Below are 23,034 nucleotides of genomic sequence, written 5' to 3' on the forward strand. Positions count from 1 at the left end.
GCCTGAACGATTCGACATTTCTGTAGCTCACGAGAGACTGAGGTGCTCCAGAGATCGACCTCATGGCTGCAGCAACCAACAGAAGACTACCTCTGCTTTATTCCCTGTCATCAGCAGGCCACCCCTTAGCTCTGGAAGCTTTTTCTCAGACTTGGGACTTCAAGCTAGGTTACATCTTTTTCCCCTCTTCCTCTCATCACAACAGTTCTCATGAGAATCAAGAGAGAGAGAGATGCTGAGTGATGCTGATAGCTCCCGACTGGCCCTAAAGGATTTGGTACCCAGAGTTCATCCGTCTGTCCGTAGAGCGCCCAAAGAAGTTGGAGAACAAGCCGGACCTGCTCCACCAAGGCCCTGTGCTCCACCCAAACCCTGCTTACTTCAAGTTGTCACCGTGGCTCCTGAGAGGGAGAGATCCAGGCTGGCTTCTCCGAAGAGGTGGCTGATATCCCTGTGAAGAGCCGACTGATGAAGAGCTGGAAGCAGGTTATCAATCTCCGGTATAATAAGATCCGGAAGTCTTTCTGCTTCTGGTGGTCTAACAAACAGCTTCAGTGGGATAATGTCTCTATCGGCGACATCTTAGATTTCCTCCAAGCAGGTTTTCGTAAAGGACTGTTTTCAGCCACCCTGTAGCTCCCTATCAAACAAACAGTTAGCTGTGCCTCCTTGGGTGTCTGGTTCTCTGGAAGCCATCTCTAGACTTCGTCCATTCAAGTGGCCTCTAGTGCCTTCCTGTCTATCCTGGCTTCTCCTCCTTTCGAACCTCTCGAAGACATCTCGATCACATTTCTCACCTGGAAGACGGTCCTATTTATAGCTTTGACATGTGCTAGAAGAACGACCGAGATCCAGTCTCTGTCCATTTTGAATCCTTATCTTCAATTTTTCACCTTTTCTTTTATGACAGAATATTGTCCTACCGGTCTTTTGTCGCCCCATTGCCTGGACATATATAGATGTTTGGACTTTTATCTACAGAAGACTCCTCCATGGAGTAGATCTTCCAATCTGTTTGTTTTCCTTTTTCGGAACTAGGAAGGTATTAGCACAACAAGGTTCTTTTTTAGCTAATTGGTTGATCTTTGCTATCGCTGAAGCCTTCAAAGCTGCTGGTAAAGAACCTCCCTTTGGTAGAGGGTCAGCCCATTGGGTCGCGACATCTTGGGCAGAAGCTTCTGGAGTTTACAATTGAGCAAATTTGCAAAGCTGCTGTTTGGAAAAGTGTTCATACCTTCATTATACATTATCATCTGCAGCCTGCCGGTCTGGAGGATGCCTAGTTCGATAGAAGAGTCTTGGAGTCCGTTGTTTCATTCCCTCCCTAATGTCTTTTTTATATCTCCTATGCTACCGGGAGTGACAGGGGAAACATAAAATTCTTACCTGAGAATTTCTTTTCCTTGTCACTTCCCGGTAGCAATTTTTTTTGCAATTTTTTAAGCACACAATTAAGGCTTACGATTTTGGCATATATTGTAAACTGGAACAACTGTGTTAAGAATCCTGCATTCATTATTTGAGGTGATGCTAAATGCGCACTTTCAACTAGGTCAGGTTTTCAAGCTTTTTAAAAACCACAAATCAAAAAAAAAATGTTACAGAATGTTTTTCTCTGCAGCTTTCTGGTTCCAGCTGCTTGTATTCAAAACTAGGGCAGTTCTGGGGCTATTTGAATATTCTTTTTTTTTTTTTTTTTAAGTAAAACAAATACATTTCTGAAAAAGAACACTGACTGTTCTTCTTTTTACTCTAGTTTTCTATGAAGTTTTAATCACATAAATAATTATAGTGAAAACACATGCAATTTTAACAGTTTCTGTTGCCTGTTTTGCCTTGTGACAAATGTTCCGTACATATGTACTGGAATGCTGTTTCAAATGTTGCATTTCATCGTGAAAGTGTAGAAGCGTAAATAGAACTACATTATGGCTATTCAAGGTACCTAGCGGTGTCTCACAAAAACATCATCAGATGATTATACACTATTTGAATGTGTTTTACTAATCTGCCCATAAACAAACATAAATTAAAAAAAACTTCAATAAAATCAATTAACATTTTTACTGTTCCATACTCTAGTGGAATATTGAACAAAAATGTGTGCAAGACCAAGCTGGTTGGATTAATATTTTTTACTTTTAAATTTAAATGGAAGCACTTTCCTACCACTGATTGGCAGCTGGTTTTTAATCAAAACCAGACAGCAGAGACAGCATGGTAATATACAGTAGGCAACAAAAGAGTGGTACTAGATATGGAGACCAAATTTTTTTCTGCCATTCGGGGACACACTATGAAGCAGATGAGATTACACACACAGGTATATATATATATCACACACTATTATTTATTAATTATTAAGAAGCCTTGGGAACCATGTTGATTTCAGATTTAATGATATACTTATAATACATACATACATACACTCATTACAGACATGAGTAGATATGGAATGTCAACCCCTCTAATACCAGGCATGAATAGATTCAGAGAATTAACTCCTCTATTACCAGACATTACACACACAGTCACACAAACAAACACAGTGACAAACACAGTCACGCAAACAGAGTAAACACACATACCTGGTGCTGGCTGCAGCTTACACTGAGTTGGTGTGAAGGAGGGACTCAGCCTATCAGGAGAGGCTTCTGAACTCTCAGGCAATCAGGAGAGTTGAGAAGTCTCTCCTGATTGGCAGAGACCTCCTTCACTCAGACTCATTTTCCCGGATAGAGGCTGCCCAGGACCCGGGACTTAAAGTCCCATTGCGGGACTGTCCCAGACAATCCGGGACATGTGGTCACCCTCACCCTAATACTAGATAAGAATATAAAGCTGCAGATAGAATAAGGAGGGAGAATAGGTTGTACAGTATATGAGAATAGTATGAAGAAACAGTATAGAGTATAGTCTATGATGAAAGTGGAAGGAGAAGTGAATGATTTGTACACTGTACAGTATATGAAAAAAGTATGATGAAACAGCAAAGAGAAAAATCTGTGATGGAAGTGGAAGGAGAAATGAATGATTTATATACAGTGTATCATTAATATATACTGTAAATATCTCTCTATTTATAGCAAGGTACACAAATCTGCAAGTTTGTAACAAGTACCGTATTTGCTCGAAAAATACCCCTCGTCTTATAATTGGGGTCGTCTTATAATCAGACCTCAAATAGGTCTGGCTATGAGACTAAGATCCAGATCCCCTGCAGCGATGCAGGGGACCTGGATCCTCCTGTGTTATGCCCGCCCCCCAACTTACCGGTGCTTCTGAGTCCCCGGTGCTTAGTCCAGGCAGCGTGTAGAGCTCTACGTGATTCACGTAGAGCGGAAGTTGTCTACGCGGATTGCATAGAGTTCTACACGCTGCCCGGACTAAGCACCGGTGACTCAGAAGTACCGGTAAGTTTGGAGGAGGGAGGGGGAGGGAGTGTTAAATGGGGGGCATAAGGCATTTCTGGAGGCAGAGTGCTCTGTGAAATGCCTTTTAACCCCCTTAATGCCACTCTGCCACCAGAAATGCCTTTTAACCCTCTATACGCCACTCTGCCTCCTGAAATGCCCTATACTTCCCTATATGCCACTCTGCCCCATAATATGCCTTTTAACCCCCTAAATGCCAGAGTGGCATATTGGGGTATAAGGCATTTCTGGAGGCAGAGTGGCACATAGGCGGACAAAAGGCATTTCATGGGACACAGTGGCATATAGAGGGTTAAAAGGTGTATCATGGGGCACAGTGGCATTTAGAGGGTTAAAAGGCATATCATGGGGCACAGTGGCATATATGGGGTATAAGGCATTTCTGGGGCAGAGTGGCAAGCCTGGGGGCAGATGTGCATAACTGGGGGGGGGGCAGGTTGAAAAAAAGGAAATAAAAACTAAATATTTTTCTCAATCGTAACTTTTATTAACAAACAATTGTTCACATAGTTTACATGAATTAACATTTACTGATAAAACTTTTTTCCTATAGGGTCGTCTTATATTTAGGCTTTTTCTTTTTTTCATAAATTAATATTCAGATTTATGGTCGTCTTATAATCGAGCAAATTAGTCACTGATACCTCCTCCAAGGTTTTTCCTTCTTTAATGGCTTTTGATAGGGGGATTTGATGATGATAATCAAGAACTAGTGTATTGTTACACTAGTTTTGCCATCTTTTCTTCACAGATTCCAGCTTTGTAAAATACCTTTTCAGCCAAATCGCTCCAGAATTATTATATGGATTTAAAAATATTCCATGATATGAAAAATTATTACTTCAAAATATCATAGGGGCAATTTGTGTGAAGTTTGTATAATAAGCATATTAATCTAAATATTTTCTATATTTTAATATTGATAGGCGAAAAATGAAGACTTTAGAAGTAGACGGTGCAGATTTCAAATGGGTATTGAAGATGATAAAGAGAAGATAAAAGCGCCTCATGGAATGAAGCCTGCTATTCCAGCAAAACCTATTATTGGTTATTCTACTGATCGATTCTTCAAAAAACCTATACCAAAAGCAACCTCTTCCCCAGAATTACCAGTAATTTCAAACGTAAAGAAAAGTGGAAATATTACAAATTCAGACCAGACTTTATCATTCGGAAATAAATCCATAAGCAACCTAGAAACAATGGACACATGTTCTATAGAAAATATGTTTAACAAACCTGTCATTGCCATAAAATCAATTGCTCCAAAACCTCACACAAACATTGTTTTTAAAAGAAATGCCACAGACATTTCATCAAAAATTCCACCAAATATCAACAAGCTTGATGCTGAGGAATGTAAAAGTATTCCAAAGTTAAAACTTTTACCTAGTAAAACTGTCCTTGGCCAAAGACCAAAAAAACCTGCACGACCTCTGTTTGTGGATTTCAAAAAACTTGAAGAATCAGATGACAGTGATACATATATTGTAATGAAAAGTAACCCAGGTATTTATATTTTTTTTGTTAATTATTAAAACAGTATAATATGGGTTTAAGAGGTTGTGATTAACACCTTAAAAATGATCAACAACATGTGGCTTTTGGAAAAACAATATTAAAAATATTTTGAAACATGGTTTTAACTAGACTTGTGCATTCGTCTTCGGGCGAACATGAAAACGAGCACGAAGAGTACGTTTTTTTTGTTCGTTCCGAAGGAATGTAGAACAGAATACAGTGCCGGCAAAACGTAGGCAAAGACGAAGACTCACAACCACGAAGAATCTTCGATCGTCTTCGTTTTCACTGCGCAACTGCCAAAATTTCAAACAGGAGTGAGCTGATCCTTTTCTGTCCAATCAGCTCGCTCGTGTGACGTCACGCTAAGGTTCTCGTCCAATGCCTGTGCTGCTGTTTTTTGAATTCTGAAACCGCCTTTATAAGACCAGAGCTTGCCTGATAGATTCATACATTTTTCGCTGTGACTGCTTTGGCAACACTGCTGTGCTGCATCCGAGCGTTACAGAGAGAGATAGTTCTGTTCTGTGTGAGACTGGTAAGCACCCATTAAAATTTAAATTAAATTATTATTTAGAGATAATACATCTTTAACCAAAACAGTGCACTGCTAATACTCTTAACCATAACAGTTCTTGTCCCACATTTTTTCCATTCACATACCTGCCAACACACCCAACATTTTCGTGGACAGTCCTGCTTTTTTCCAGTCCTGTCCAGTAAAAGTTGGGTTGTTGCAAAGTATGCCATTATAAATAGGTGGCAAATGTTAGGCATGTATTCAACCCCTTCGTTCCCCTATAGACGTACCGGGACGTCCCAAAAACGCCCACAAAGAAACCCCTATGGACGTCCCGGTACGTCCAGCCCTTCGTGCAGCGTCAGGGACACATCCCTGCCGCTGCACGGGAGACCAGGCTGTCGTTCGACAGCCTGGACTCCCCACTGACAGCAGAAGCCGGCTTTGCCGGCTTTCTGCTGTCCGATCGCCTGTAACAGCTTCCGGCATGAAAGCCGGTAAGCTGTTACCGGTAAACTGCCCGATCACGCGATTCGGTCATCGCGCATTCGGTGATCGGAGGACAGGATATCCCCTGCGGGGATATCCTGCCCTCCGATGAGGCACAGAGACGCTACGATCTCTATGCAGGTCTGTGAGGACCTGGATAGAGATCACAGTGTGATCGGTGCAGGGGGATCGCGGGGAGGGGAGTGAGAGACCATCATTAAATCATTAAAATAATAATATAAATAATACTAAAAAAAATATAATGTGAGCTGTGATGTCACTGTGACATCACTGGCATGTTCAGGAGGTCCCTAGGAGGACCTCTTACCATTACTGTGTAAAAAAAAAATATAAAAAATACAAAAAAATGTAAAAAATATTTAAATAAAAAAAATTAAAAAAAATATTTAAAAAAAGATAATAAAAAAAATTCTTAAAAAAACCTTACATCCCATTGCCCTAGCATAACATCTAGCCAGTATAACCCTCCTGCCCCCGTTCACAACCCCCAAACCGGTTAAGCCATAGGCATAAAAATTATACAAAATTGTACACCTAATAGTATGCTCCCTGGTGCTGGGAAAGTCTGGAAAATCTATATAAATTAGGTATTTCTGAAATCAGGACACCTGAATTGATAAACTTGGAGGGGATTTTCCATCACTTTACCTAATTTTGTGAGGATTCAGAGGGAAAATGTAAAAAAAAATTAGTTTATTTTTCTAATCTTCACTAGTTTTTACTAAATTTCTCATTCTAAATTTTCAGCTAATCATCCAACTATGGTATCAAACAAAAGCTCTATCTCTCCTTGAAAAAACAATATATAGGTACACTATTCACAGGAACAGAGAATAATCGCTAAACCGACATACCCCAAAAATGGCAAAATTGCTCTGGGCTTTGAGGTACCAAAAACCCCTGGGATTGAAGGGGTTAAGTGGTCCAAAATCGATTTTAAAATGTAAAATAATCCCTATTCTTTTATTAAACATCTATGGATGTGTGACTATGTATGATAAAAAGGAGGCCAAGTTCCTTGGAGCATTTGTCTAGGTCTCAGACAAGACAACTGCTCGGAGGAACTTGGCCCTCAGTTTCGGGCAATGTGTATTGTGTACACCTCGGATAGCACCATGAAGGTACGTGTGTGCGACTCTATTGGTCGTTTCGGCAGGGGGCTCGCCTGCCATCAACGAATGAAGTGCATTCTGCAGTTCTGCAATTCATTTGTTGATGCCAGACCAGCCCCCTTCCGGCGCGAACGCATCTGCTGCTGCTCCGATGTGTTCTTAACCCTGTATTAACCCCTGCTACGCAGCCGAGAGAAAACTAAGATTAAAACGAGCACGAAGAATGTCCACGAATATTCGCCCGAAAAGATTTTTTTCGCCCCGAAAACGAGCACGAAGACGAACACGAAGAGCCCCCTGGTGCCCAAGTCTAGTTTTAACCCATTAAGAACTAAGTATATATTATAATATGAGTACAGAACTACCCCTAAATATACACAGGCATGTGAACAGTCTATGTTTTTTCCATATCAGGACATAATAATATCAGGACATCTGTTCCTTAGCAGGTCTAACATTTTGGTAAATTCAACCTCGGATGAACAACACATGACATGTGTATTATGAGGGTATATTTTCTTTTTCACACGACTGTGTATATATATATATTGTCACGGAAGCCTCCGTGACTTGGGGGGTGGCTGGAGGCTGTATTCCTGATTGGCTGAGACCCCTGGATTGCATTACCTACTTCCAGCATTCGACAGTGGATACTAATTGCAGTGCAATATCCGGTTCCCTTGCTTGGATTTATGTTTAAGTCACCCTGCATCTGATTAGGGGAATTATTCTGTATACTGTTCCCGGGTGCCATGGGGAGAAGGATCATCTGGTGGGTGTACTCAGTCGGGGTACAGGTTGTTCCCGTCACATTGGTGGCAGCAGTGGGATGCTTCCTTCCAAGCGGAAATTCCAAACCACCACCGGGATTGATCACACTGCGGGCAGAGAAGGAGTGATACCAGGATCCTCAGCTCTGGAAGTGGAGTCTCGGATGGGGTATACAGAAGGCATGGGCCCGACCCAATGGACCTGTATCGACAGAGGACGAGCTGCTGTGGAGGGATATCTGACGGCATCTCTGGTTGGAGGCTCTTCAATGGGAACAGGACTACAATGGTAAGTGCCTCCCAACCAGCAAGGACATGTACTTGTTCCAGCTGGACGCACGGATGCTGTTTTTGGGAGAGCAGCCCAGGGAGGAATGGGTGTCTGAGTTGGATGGGCTGGTCCAAACAGAGATGATGTGGGTTGACAGATACAGGGTGTTACGTTGGTATGCAGCCCAGGTCTGTTCTTGGCTGGAGGGTACAGAGCCCACGAGGGCTATGACTTTGGTGGCCAGGATTAATATGGGACAGTCTCCAGGACTATCCGGACTTTGGCAGTACGGCAAAGTGGCTGATTGAGGATATCTGGGATCTCAGAGCGTTGCACCTCGCCGCTGCACTTGGACTGAGAGGTGATCTAGACTTTATAGTTGTGCAGGAATGGGAACTGGAGAAGGCATATAAAAAAACTGTTCGACTGTGTTCAACAGTATGCCCAGTGACCATGGATTTCTTGGATTTTATTGATTATTCATCCGATGATGTTGACCCGGGAGGGGTGGATGGGACTGCCGTCTCCACCTCTGAATCACAGGGATACTGGGTAGCTAGCCCAGATCCGATACCGGAGCTGTGCGACTGTGCTCCACAACTGGATCCAAAGACTGTGGATTTATTAGATTTTTTGTCTGAGGATGTTAACCTGGGAGGTGTGGATAAGACTACGGTCTCCACACCTGGGTCCATGGAATGCTGGGCAGTCTGCCCAGATCCCTTAACCCCAGCTGAAGCGCTGGCACCGTTGGCCTCTGCCCCACACCTGCAATGGCTACAGGGATCCAGGGGAATGCATCAGCAAGCCCATCTCCCTAGCGGCAGCTCACAAGTTCGGACGCAGGGGAACCTGTCTTTCCTCCCCAGTGGCAGTGGGAGCAACCAGGAGATGTGGCAGCCCGCCCCTCTTTGCAGCAGGAGCACCAGGGAGGGGATGCAGGTGGCTCATCTCCCCAGCGGCAGCTGACCAGTCCGGGAGTGAAGGAACCTGTCCTCTCTCCCCAGCGGCAGGCCGACCCAGGAGATTCCCTAGCCTCAGCTGAAGTGATTGCAACAGGGTAGTACATCGCTGGCCTCTGCCCAGCACCTGCCATAGCTGCAGGGATTCAGGGAGATACAACAGCCGGCCCGTCTCCCCAGCAGCAGCTGGGAGGTGGGACAGCCAGCCCATCTCCCCAGCGACAGAACCCAATTCCGGGTCCGGAGGAAGATGACTTTCCTCCCCAGCGGCAGTAACAACACCAGGGAGAGGATGACATTTCTTCCCCCCAGCAGGACAAGTCCAGGACCTGTGGGTACATATCCTTCACTAACACAGAGGCTTGAGGTCTGGTGTCTGGTTAGTCTCTTTTTGAAGGGGGGGGGGTAAATGTCACGGAAGCCTCTGTGACTTGGGGGGTGCCTGGAGGCTGTATTTCCCAATATAGATGGTAGACCCCTGCATTGTATTACCTACTTCCAGCAGGTGACAGTGGATACTAATTGCAGTGCAATATCTAGTTCCCTTGCATGGATTTATGTGTGAGTCACCCTGCACCTGATTAGGGGTACAAGGTGGCAACAATGAGAGAACCAGAGCTCTCTAGATCCAGTTTCCTCCTTCCTCCTGGCTGTCTGACTAATATTATTGGTTCTGATGGCAGGATTGTATAAGTTGGTGTGGGTTTCTGTTATAACTGAACCCCTCATCTCCTGCTGTAACCCCTGTTTCCACTTGGTATGACTATCCCATATTCCGTCTGAACCCCTCATCTCCTGCTGTAACTCCTGTTTCCACTTGGTATGTCTTTATCCTGCCTGTCTCCATACCCTGCTGCTCTCACAGGGTTACATTTGGTGCCCTCTAGTCTAGCTTAATTGCATTTGTTAGCCAATGTGTGAACCATCTGCCTCCTGTATGCAATCACCTTATCTGATCACTTGTGAGGTAGCCCTATAAATTCATAGGCCTCGCTTGGACATGTAGCTGCTGTGGCCTCATCATAAGTGGATATTTAAGAGTTACACTGGAATTAAACAGGAGGGAAAAAACATACCAGGTACCACTGCAGAAAGCAGTTTACCTCCATACAAGTTCCGTCTTGTTATTGGGGTAAGCCTCGGTCTTTTGGCTAAGATCAAGTGAGTACCTGTGAGAGAGGGAAAGCTTGGTCCTCTGGCCTTAGGGCTGGGGATGGCGTCAGAGAGCCCGAAGAGTTATAGCGTCCCCTATCATTGATCCGCTGGGGCACTCGGCACTGTGATAAGTGTGTGTGGGACACACTTTTTTTTCCACTTTGCACGGTTTGATAAGCACGTTCTGTTCAACTTGGATCTCCTCATGATGCACTTTTTTATATACCCACTCTTAAATTGCCCTGGCCGGTGGTGGAGGGTGAATTTTTTATCTTACCAGCCATTGGCTGGGGCCTGTGATACTTTCACTGGCATTTATTTTGGCACCAACACTTTTCAGTTTTTTTCGGATTCAGAGCATGTTTGATTCAGGTTTCGGATGAGTTAAGCACCATTGGTTCGCCTTAAGCAACAGTGAAGCTGAGCCCCCGAAGACTCAGTCCAGTATTGGTGGGGAGAGGGCATGAAGATCCGGCCCATGCAAGGTTTTCTGCCTGGGTGGGAAGGAAGGGGATGCATATCCTTTCAGGGAGTGCATGCCCTAGAAGACAAAAATTGGGGACTCGGCTCCACTGTGGCTCCCACAGTTTGGATCACCGCAATTGGGGTAAGCCTCGGTGCTGCCCATATCAGGGTGGTAAAGCACTGCATTGCTATGCTCCTATATACTGCGGTGCCACCGAGGATCCCAAAGAGCTATGTTTCCTGCTGTCTTTGACGCTAATCTTGCCTGATGGTTGAAGTTTCGTGTTCCCGGTGGCCATGGGGAGAAGGATCTGGCAGGTGTGTATAGATATGTATATATATATATATATATATATATATATATATATATATATATATATATATATATATACACACACACACACACACTGGTCACTTCATTAGGTACACCTGTTCAATTGCTTGTTTACACAAATAGCTAATCAGCCACATGGTGCATTATCCTGCAGGAAGTAGCCATCAGAGGATGAGTACACTTTGGTCATAAAGGGATCGACATGGTCAGCAACAATACTCAGGTACGCTGTCGCATTTAAACAATGCACAATTGGTACTAAGGAGCCCAAAGTGTGCTAAGAAAATGTCCCCCACACCATTAAACCACCAGCCTGAACTGTTGATACAAGGCAGGATGGATCCATGCTTTCATGTTGGTTACGCCAAACCCTGACCCTGCCATCTGAATGTTGCAGATGGAATTGAGACTAATAAGACCAGGCAACGTTCTTCCAGTCTTCCATTGTCCAATTTTGGTGAGCCTGTGTGAATTGTAGCCTCAGTTTCCTGTTCTTAGCTGACAGGAGTAGCACCTGGTGTGGTCTTCTGCTGCTGTAGCCCATCTGCTTCAAGGTTTGACATATTGTGCATTCAGAGATGGTATTCTGCATACCTTGAGTTACTGTTGCCTTTCACCAGTCTGTCCATTGTCTTCTGACCTTTGTCATTTTGTCCCTTGTGTATTGATGCCTCAGTCAGCACCTTTTTAGTATTAACGTGGTGGCCCCAGACCCTTGTATGATCGCCTCCAGCCAGCACTATTTGTATTAATGCCCCCAGCAAGCCCCTCCCCAGGGGAGGGCTGGCAGCCTAAGGCCTGGGGGGCGAGTCTAGTCAACTGGCCCATTGCACCATCAAAGCGGCTGCGAGCGTCATTGAAAGTGGCCGTCGTGCGGCAGTCACTCCACCAGCGCCTAATGAAATTAAAGTGGCCGGCGTGCACACACCGCATGCCTCAGCTCTTCATCACACCCCTTTTAAGACGTGGGAAGAGGAGCTGAGGCATGGCCCTTGGGTCTGACAGCCGCATGATGCAGGGGCGTACCTAGAGTATTTGGCACCTGTGGCAGACCCTGTATGTGGCACCCCCCACACACACACACACTTTAAAACTGCATAGTTTCTATGGTTAGGCAAACATTGACAGGGGTACAGCAAAATTGTTATCATTATATACTTAGGGATTACGCGGCACCACCGTCAATGTGTGCCTATACATTGAGCCAGACACTGACAACCCCTATCACTATATACTAAGCCAAACATTGATGTGGCGTAGGCTTACCACTTTAGTGACTGGCATAGTATATAGTAGGGATGCACCGAAATGAAAATTCTGGACTGAAACTAAAAATTCAGCATTCACTTGGCAAAAACTGAAAAGAAAAAAAAAAAAACCTTTAAAATACTTTATTAAAAGTAACACCAAAATTAGACAAAAAAATCAACAACAATATTAACATATATATATATATATATATATATATATATATATATACACATATATATAACAACAATCACAATCCTATCGTGCCCAGGTTCTAGCATGTGCTGGCTGACTTAGCATGATAGGAGTGTGATTGCTGTTTGCAATTATATATATATATATTAATACTGTCATTGAATTATTCTGTCCAATAAAAGTGTTAACACACCGAAGTTGGACCAAAAATAATGTATAACAGCAATCACACTCCGATCGTGCCTAGGCAGCCACTACATGCTGGAATCTGGGCATGAAAGGAATGTGATTACGGACTCCCTATGCCAAGCTATCCCCCAACACTTACACATCCATGCTATCTGAAACCCTCATTCACAAACATTCAGCATAACACCCATCACTCTCACACACTTACATTCAGCATAACACCCATCACTCTCACACACTTACATTAGGCATAACACCCATCACTCTCACACACTTACATTCAGCATCAGTGGCGTCTCCAGCTTTCATATTTAGGGGGGGCACATGGGGGCCAGAGACCAAAGTAGGGGGGCCAATTATAAAACGGTACATATACACTATATATATATATATATATATATATATATATATACATACATACACATACATACACGTTAGACGTGCATTTTTAACTACATAATATGCACTTATCTCTTTGAAGTAAAGACCGTGATTAAAATATGATTTAAAAATAACAGCTAAAGTGACAGTTATTTTTCATTCTTTAATATTAGCCCCTGCTGACAATATACAGAAATATTACACCCTGCTTCCGATATATATTAATATTAACCCCTGCTGCGGATATATATTGATATTAGCCCCTGCTGCGGATATATACTTATATTATACCCTGCTGCGGATATACATAAAAATTATACCCTGCTGCCAACATATATTAATATTAGCCCCTACTGCCGATATACATTATTAGTCCCTGCAGCCAATATATTATAAATATTAGCCCCTGCAGCCAATATTTATTGATAAGAGGCCATGCAGCCAATATATATTAATATTAGCTCCTGCTGCTGATATATATTAATATTAGACCCTGCAGCCGGTATATATTATTAGTCCCGGCTTCCGATATATATTAATATTAGACCCTGCTGCCAATATATTTGCCACACTGACTGCAGATCAGGGGAAGACTGAGAGTCGGTGCAGCCTTCCCTCCTTCTGACTGCACCGTGACATTGAGAGGTCCTCTCCCCTGTAATCATCCCCAGAGTCCCTTTGTCCCCTCATTCACTAAACCATACCGCTCTTTTACTTACTCCCTGTAGTTCAGGTATAGATCAAATAAACAACACATGGAAACAGCACGTGCAACTGAATGAGATAAAAAAAAACCTGTATTTGCAGGTATACATAAATAATGTATGGAAACATAGCAGTTACAGATCAACAGAATTTGACACACTATTTGACATCCAAACAACTATAAATCATTCTTTTTTATCACATTATTAAAATCCCAGAAATCAAAAAAGTTAAAAGGCCCAAATAAATTAAGGAGATTAGACATAAGGGAAACTTCAACAAAACTTTTAGCCATTAATGCATCACAACCATCTTAGCGCTGCGTCACCAAATGAACAAACGAACGCCGCATCACAGATACCACAATGCATACAGCTGCATATAACTAAGCTGAGTACCACTTGGTCTGTGAAGGCCTGTGAAACCAAGGGGGAATAGTGTCCTGTATTATGAAATCAAGAATTGAGTTTCACAAACTGAACCAACATCTACGTTTCCTTTATAATAATATATTCAGACTGAAATAAGAGTAAATAACACAAAACCTTTACTTTTCCTCTCACTTATTTCTAGGCCTAGAAAGTTTTGTCCTCTAAAGTGACCACAAAATCTGGATAAATAAAAATTACAAAGTTCTATTTAACCCTCTAGAGCAAGTAAAGTGCCAGGAAACAGATGACCAAACTCATATCAGGACAGGCTCTGCCACACTGACACCCAAACACATACCCCAGGACAGGCTCTGCTGCCACATGGACCCCAACATCAGGATGGGATAACCATATAAAATGCCTTCCACATTGCTTTGCTGTTTGTGTGTATTGACCCTTGTGTATTTGTGCCTCCCCAGCCACCCCCCTTTGTGCATTTTTGCAATACACCCTTGTGTATTGATTTATTTGATGCCCCCAGCCAGCCCCCTCCCTTGTGTATTGATTTATTTGATGCCCCCAGCCAGCCCCCCTCCTTTGTGTATTGATTTATTTGATGCCCCCAGCCAGCCCCCCTCCCTTGTGTATTGATGCACCAACCCCTTGTACTGGTTAATTTAACGGCCCCCATACCCATGTGTATTAACCCCCCCCGTTTGTGTATTGATATATGTGACATCCTTCTAACCACCCTGATGTGTAATTATGTCCCCAGCCAACCTTTGTGTATTATTTAATTTTCCCAATGCAGCCCCCCCCCCTTGTTAATGTCCCTCCTTCTGTCACATCCACTATTTATTTAAAATAAAATACTTTTTTTTGCTGGCCTTCATTCTTCCACTGTAACACAGCTGCTCTTCACACTTGTGCTCTTCTCCCTGTCAGGCAGTGACAAGCAACTGCTCCGTAAGAGCCCGCCCCCTTCAAAGGGGCGGGACGAAGAGCCTCAGTCAGTGATTGGCATGCTGGCAATCCATTAAGCGGCCAGCGGAGGCAGTTTTACAGCTGCTTTGAAGCTGTCAGCCGCATCGGCTGCAATTGGAGCTTGGTGTGCACACCGGGTCAATGGTATAGCGTTTTAATTGGGGGGGCACACTGGGGGGCACAGCATAATGTAGGGGGGGCCATGGCCCCCTCTGGCCCCCCCCTGGCGACGCCACTGTTCAGCATAACACCCATCACTCTCACACACTTACATTCAGCATAACACCCATCACTCTCACCCACTTCCCCCCCCGCGCCAGGTACGCATGACGGCCGCATTCAACCCTGGTCGCGGCCGCTTAGTTTTTAACTTTGAGGCCGCAGCAGCATTGAATGCTCGTCTGCCGGTTGTCCGTCATATATATAACAACAATCACAATCCTATCGTGCCCAGGTTCTAGCATGTGCTGGCTGACTTAGCATGATAGGAGTGTGATTGCTGTTTGCAATTATATATATATATATTAATACTGTCATTGAATTATTCTGTCCAATAAAAGTGTTAACACACCGAAGTTGGACCAAAAATAATGTATAACAGCAATCACACTCCGATCGTGCCTAGGCAGCCACTACATGCTGGAATCTGGGCATGAAAGGAATGTGATTACGGACTCCCTATGCCAAGCTATCCCCCAACACTTACACATCCATGCTATCTGAAACCCTCATTCACAAACAATCAGCATAACACCCATCACTCTCACACACTTACATTCAGCATAACACCCATCACTCTCACACACTTACATTAGGCATAACACCCATCACTCTCACACACTTACATTCAGCATCAGTGGCGTCTCCAGCTTTCATATTTAGGGGGGCACATGGGGGCCAGAGACCAAAGTAGGGGGGCCAATTATAAAACGGTACATATACACTATATATATATATATATATATATATATATATATATACACATACATACACATACATACACGTTAGACGTGCATTTTTAACTACATAATATGCACTTATCTCTTTGAAGTAAAGACCGTGATTAAAATATGATTTAAAAATAACAGCTAAAGTGACAGTTATTTTTCATTCTTTAATATTAGCCCCTGCTGACAATATACAGAAATATTACACCCTGCTTCCGATATATATTAATATTAACCCCTGCTGCGGATATATATTGATATTAGCCCCTGCTGCGGATATATACTTATATTATACCCTGCTGCGGATATACATAAAAATTATACCCTGCTGCCAACATATATTAATATTAGCCCCTACTGCCGATATACATTATTAGTCCCTGCAGCCAATATATTATAAATATTAGCCCCTGCAGCCAATATTTATTGATAAGAGGCCATGCAGCCAATATATATTAATATTAGCTCCTGCTGCTGATATATATTAATATTAGACCCTGCAGCCGGTATATATTATTAGTCCCGGCTTCCGATATATATTAATATTAGACCCTGCTGCCAATATATTTGCCACACTGACTGCAGATCAGGGGAAGACTGAGAGTCGGTGCAGCCTTCCCTCCTTCTGACTGCACCGTGACATTGAGAGGTCCTCTCCCCTGTAATCATCCCCAGAGTCCCTTTGTCCCCTCATTCACTAAACCATACCGCTCTTTTACTTACTCCCTGTAGTTCAGGTATAGATCAAATAAACAACACATGGAAACAGCACGTGCAACTGAATGAGATAAAAAAAAAACCTGTATTTGCAGGTATACATAAATAATGTATGGAAACATAGCAGTTACAGATCAACAGAATTTGACACACTATTTGACATCCAAACAACTATAAATCATTCTTTTTTATCACATTATTAAAATCCCAGAAATCAAAAAAGTTAAAAGGCCCAAATAAATTAAGGAGATTAGACATAAGGGAAACTTCAACAAAACTTTTAGCCATTAATGCATCACAACCATCTTAGCGCTGCGTCACCAAATGAACAAACGAACGCCGCATCACAGATACCACAATGCATACAGCTGCATATAACTAAGCTGAGTACCACTTGGTCTGTGAAGGCCTGTGAAACCAAGGGGGAATAGTGTCCTGTATTATGAAATCAAGAATTGAGTTTCACAAACTGAACCAACATCTACGTTTCCTTTATAATAATATATTCAGACTGAAATAAGAGTAAATAACACAAAACCTTTACTTTTCCTCTCACTTATTTCTAGGCCTAGAAAGTTTTGTCCTCTAAAGTGACCACAAAATCTGGATAAATAAAAATTACAAAGTTCTATTTAACCCTCTAGAGCAAGTAAAGTGCCAGGAAACAGATGACCAAACTCATATCAGGATAGGCTCTGCCACACTGACACCCAAACACATACCCCAGGACAGGCTCTGCTGCCACATGGACCCCAACATCAGGATGGGATAACCATATAAAATGCCTTCCACATTGCTTTGCTGTTTGTGTGTATTGACCCTTGTGTATTTGTGCCTCCCCAGCCACCCCCCTTTGTGCATTTTTGCAATACACCCTTGTGTATTGATTTATTTGATGCCCCCAGCCAGCCCCCTCCCTTGTGTATTGATTTATTTGATGCCCCCAGCCAGCCCCCCTCCTTTGTGTATTGATTTATTTGATGCCCCCAGCCAGCCCCCCTCCCTTGTGTATTGATGCACCAACCCCTTGTACTGGTTAATTTAACGGCCCCCATACCCATGTGTATTAACCCCCCCCGTTTGTGTATTGATATATGTGACATCCTTCTAACCACCCTGATGTGTAATTATGTCCCCAGCCAACCTTTGTGTATTATTTAATTTTCCCAATGCAGCCCCCCCCCCTTGTTAATGTCCCTCCTTCTGTCACATCCACTATTTATTTAAAATAAAATACTTTTTTTTGCTGGCCTTCATTCTTCCACTGTAACACAGCTGCTCTTCACACTTGTGCTCTTCTCCCTGTCAGGCAGTGACAAGCAACTGCTCCGTAAGAGCCCGCCCCCTTCAAAGGGGCGGGACGAAGAGCCTCAGTCAGTGATTGGCATGCTGGCAATCCATTAAGCGGCCAGCGGAGGCAGTTTTACAGCTGCTTTGAAGCTGTCAGCCGCATCGGCTGCAATTGGAGCTTGGTGTGCACACCGGGTCAATGGTATAGCGTTTTAATTGGGGGGGCACACTGGGGGGCACAGCATAATGTAGGGGGGCCATGGCCCCCTCTGGCCCCCCCCTGGCGACGCCACTGTTCAGCATAACACCCATCACTCTCACACACTTACATTCAGCATAACACCCATCACTCTCACCCACTTCCCCCCCCGCGCCAGGTACGCATGACGGCCGCATTCAACCCTGGTCGCGGCCGCTTAGTTTTTAACTTTGAGGCCGCAGCAGCATTGAATGCTCGTCTGCCGGTTGTCCGTCCGGCCCACCGGCCCGGATTTAGGGCGGCAATTGCCCCCTGCCCCCCGGCCCAGCCCGTCCCTGCCCCTCCCTTTATTATTGATTTATGTGATGGCCCCTACATAATACGTATTTATCTCTTGAAATTGAAATATGATTTCAAAATAACAGCTGAACTGGCAGTTTCTTTAATATTAGATCTTGCTTCCGATATGTATTAATATTACACCCTGCTGCCCATATATATATTATTAGCCCCTGCCGCCGATTTTATATATATATATATATATATATATATATATATTAGACCCTGATACCGATAGCAGCTATAGATCAACATATTAACACACAAACCCAGCTTTGCATGTATAGATCAATTGAAATTCACTTGTGAACTCTGCACAGAATCAGACATACAAATCCTGTATTTGCAAGTATACATTAATAATGTATGGAAACATAGCATAGCAGATATAGATCCACAGAATAACCAAAAAACCCAGCCTTGCAGATATAGATCAATTGGAATTCACATAAAAACTCAGCATTAAAGGTATAGATAAAACCCCTAAATGACAGGCATAGATCACAGGCTTCACACCCCACAGCCAACCCAAATTATACACATAGGACTTGCCCCAAACAGCCCGGCCTGTTGCATCTTGGTCCCCGTGGCTCCAACAGCCTGCTTGTGCCGTTTTTGCCTTTCCATAATTATACACCTGATACACACAAACACTTTTACAGACACTCACTAATTCACACTTTCATTCACACAATTCATTCACACAATCATTTATTCTCTCACACATTCACACAAATCATTTACACATATTCATTAATACATTCTGAACACTTCATTAATTCTCTCCCTCATTCAGACAATTCATCCACACATTAATTCATACTCACTCATTCACACTTATTTCAATATTCTTACTACCCTCTTTCTTACCCCCTCCTCCCTTTCTCACTATCTACCCCCCCTTTCTCTCTACACCCTCTGCCTCCCTTATCACTTTCCCCCCCCCTTCTGCCTCCCTTATCACTTTCTATCCCCTCTCCCTCCCCTACCCACTATCTACCCTACCGCGATGGAGGTAGAGGCCTTGTGGAGGAGACTGAGGGGCGCCGAGCGGTTGCTAGGTGCCCCTCTGTCTCCTCCGTGTCAAATAAAAAAAAAAAAAGAATGTTTCTATTCATGCTGCCCGGGACCCGTGGACATGTGGTCACCCAATTACAGCTAGACTGGCTGCCCAGAGAGAATAATCAAAAACCTGTGAAATGCCCATGGAAGTGATCCAGATCATTTAAATGCTACCTGAAGTGCTTCTTGCTCTAGACCTGGTGGCTACATGTGGAATTAAAGGTGAAATGTTTCAGATAGTAACCCAAAAATCATTAAATTGGAGCAGCCCAGTAACAGTCTGCTAACCTCTGCTACAGCTCAGACCATCTTTCCAGTTTACTTGATGTAGCCTCAGGCCTAACATAGTCCACACACACAAGACAGATAACAATTAATTGTTCAAACTTATGTAATTATTCAAGTTTATTGGTTATCTCTTTCCTCTTGAAAAAATTTGTGTACAGTAATGACCATGTATAAAGCTATCATAATTAAATCTGCTTGTCACAGTTCCTTTTTCATTACATTTTTGGAATGCTACACTACATATAGCAGCTCATTTCCCTTTTTTCTATTTATTATGCAGATTGTTTAAAACAGACGATTCCTAGATTATCTACATCCCAGCCAAACCTTGTAACCTCCTCTCCATTACATAAGTCTTTGAAGTCAACAGGGTAAGTACCAGTCCTAGTCACAAAGAAATATAAAATAACTTATGTTATATCCTATTAACGGCCAGTGCCTGGCACTATGATCTCTGTCTTTGCTTAAATGGTGTTGCTGTAATGCCTCTGCCCCCCCCTGTTCCTAAGTAGAGCTTAGTTGATTAAGACCTAAACTCTACTAGCCAACCCTCTAATTTGTGGACAAATTAAATTTGTTTTAATTATCTTAAATATATATATTGGTGGCAAAATCGGGCATTTTATTGGGCTTGCACACAGTGTGACTCTCTTTAATTGTTTAAAATGTAAAACCTGTTCCTGAGTAGTTTAAACTGAAAAACTAAAAACTAAAAACACCCAAAAAACACGTGTAAGGTGATGGTAAAAGAATAGGAACCAAAAAATACTTCTCTAATGTATCACTGCCGCAGCCCAACCAAAACGCTCCTCTCGGCGTTCAAACACGTAACCAGCAAAATTCGGGGCGCATGTGTACATAGAAAAAAGAAATAATCTGATAGTGTAATATTGTCAAAAACAATAAGATATGTAGAAGGTGTAAAATGCACTCACAAACAGTGCCAGCACAACAGGCTCGTCTGAGGTATGAAGACTGTTCTTTATTCTTTAAAATCTCTAAGAGCATAAAATAAAGAAAACAACCATATGGTGCAGTATCTTCCTTAATAGTATGTGCGCAAGTTAAAAAAGCACTTACAGGATGGTTGAATTCAAGTCGCTATTCAAAATAAATGTCCATTGAAGTGGATCAGGAACATGCAGATTAAAAACTTCTCAACGCGTTTCGCCGCTCACTGGGCTTCCTCAGGAGAAATAAATATCAATTGATGTCATCCGCTATGATAATCCGCAATCGTGGTGAGTAAAAATAGAATAAAACTTGATTGTCGCCGTCCGCTTTAAATGTCCTCCAGAATGCTTTTAGTCACGGTGCATGTTGGGAAAAAACGTCATCACTTCCTTGAGTCGTATCCTAGCAACGGATCAAGCTCCTCACAGTGTCACGGTGCATGTTGGGAAAAAACGTCATCACTTCCTTGCGTCGTATCCTAGCAACGGATCAAGCTCCTCACAGTGTCACGGTGCATGTTGGGAAAAAACGTCATCACTTCCTTGCGTCGTATCCTAGCAACGGATCAAGCTTCTTCTTTCTTCTTCCCTGGATGGGCGTGGTTTACATTCAGATGTTGATGCGTCAATGGTGGGCGTTTTTCGGTCTTCTGTGTATGACGAGGTGTATCCAGGCAACGTATACGCTGAGGCAGTTCTCGGCTTGATCTCTTTTCAGGAGCTGGATGTCGGAGCTTATGGAAAATGATTCTGTGAGCTATATTGGAGATCCAAGCTCATGAAGGTATAAAGGAGGTAAAGGACGGGAAAAAAATATATAATTATGTTCACAGCTCAAAAAACGAGTGAAAAAATAAATGAGAGATATAGGTCATATAAGGTAAGTATGTCAGTGTTAGACAGATGTATGAGAGAGATAGATTATCCATGTATGGATAAATAATTTTTTTTTTTTTTTTTTTTTTTTTTTTTATAAAAAAAAAATATATATAAAAAAAATAATAATAAAAAAATAAAAAAATTCAGTTAACATATGTTAAAAAACTGGAACCAAAAGGATATATATAAGGTACCAAAAAAAATATGTATATAAAGGAGAATATATATATATATATATATATATATATATATACATGTATAAACATATATCTGAGTGGAAGTGTACAAAACATTAGTAAAAGGACAAAGTCGAAGTACAGGGATTGTTTCTTACTGATGATCCAGTTTGAAATATAGTGGAAATAAAATATAATGTGAAGCAAGGCTAGACTCATATAAAAGTAATGATATCCAGATCTGTATTAAGGCCATCTTTTTTGTATGTTTGGAAATTGAAAATCCATTGTGTTTCTTTTTTTGAAAGTGTAGAAATGATGTTGCCTCCTCTCCAGTGTACCGTTACTGAATCTATCCCTATAATTTGAAAATTCGGTAATGAAAAGGAGCTACATGTATTACAGTGTCTGGGGACACTGTGTTTGATGTTGTTGTTACGGATCCCTCCTAGGTGTTCAAGCGCTCTAACCTTCAGTTCTCTCGTAGTTCTGCCAATATATTGCTTTCCACATGTGCATTGTAGCAAATATATAACATTTTTAGTGTTACAGTGTATAAAGTTTTTGATGATGTATTCTTTTCCAGTGTTTGTACAGATGAATGATGTTGTTTTCTTTGGTTGTGTATAGCAAGTCTTACAGACTTTGCAATGGCCACAACGATGGAAACCAGGAGGTTTTGTGGCAAGAAAATGTTTATTTATTTTTTCTATGGGTGGGAGAGCGCTAGGAGCCAATAGTGTTTTTAAATTTGCCAGCTTTTTATAAATAATCTTTGGTTTATTTGGGAGGTGTTTTCGTAACACCGTATCTTCAAGGAGTATGGGCCAACATTTGTTGATGGCCCTTTTAATAGCTGGAGCCTGATCATTAAATTGTGTAATAAACGAGAAGTCAAAATCTTCTCTATTTTTCTGTTTTTTATTATTACGTACAAGATCCTCCCTTTTAATTTTATGGACAGTCTCTAGACTATTGGTAAGTAGGTCATTTGGATATTTCTTTTCACTGAATTTACTCAGAAGATGATTACTTTGTTCCAGGAAATCTTGATCCT

General features: G+C 42.4%; 1 protein-coding gene across 1 annotated transcript in view; it reads left to right on the forward strand.

The window, feature by feature from the left end:
• LOC128496705 (FYN-binding protein 1-like) overlaps positions 1-23,034 on the forward strand; it is a 216,209-nt gene that overhangs the window by 50,182 nt on the left and 142,993 nt on the right. The window contains exons 2-3 of the mRNA XM_053466500.1: positions 4,361-4,943; positions 20,250-20,340. Coding sequence (XP_053322475.1) covers positions 4,361-4,943; positions 20,250-20,340 — 674 coding nt within the window. The remainder of the gene's footprint in view (positions 1-4,360; positions 4,944-20,249; positions 20,341-23,034) is intronic.

Source organism: Spea bombifrons, chromosome 1 (assembly GCF_027358695.1).
Source record: "Spea bombifrons isolate aSpeBom1 chromosome 1, aSpeBom1.2.pri, whole genome shotgun sequence".
NCBI classification, from domain to species: Eukaryota; Metazoa; Chordata; class Amphibia; order Anura; family Pelobatidae; genus Spea; species Spea bombifrons.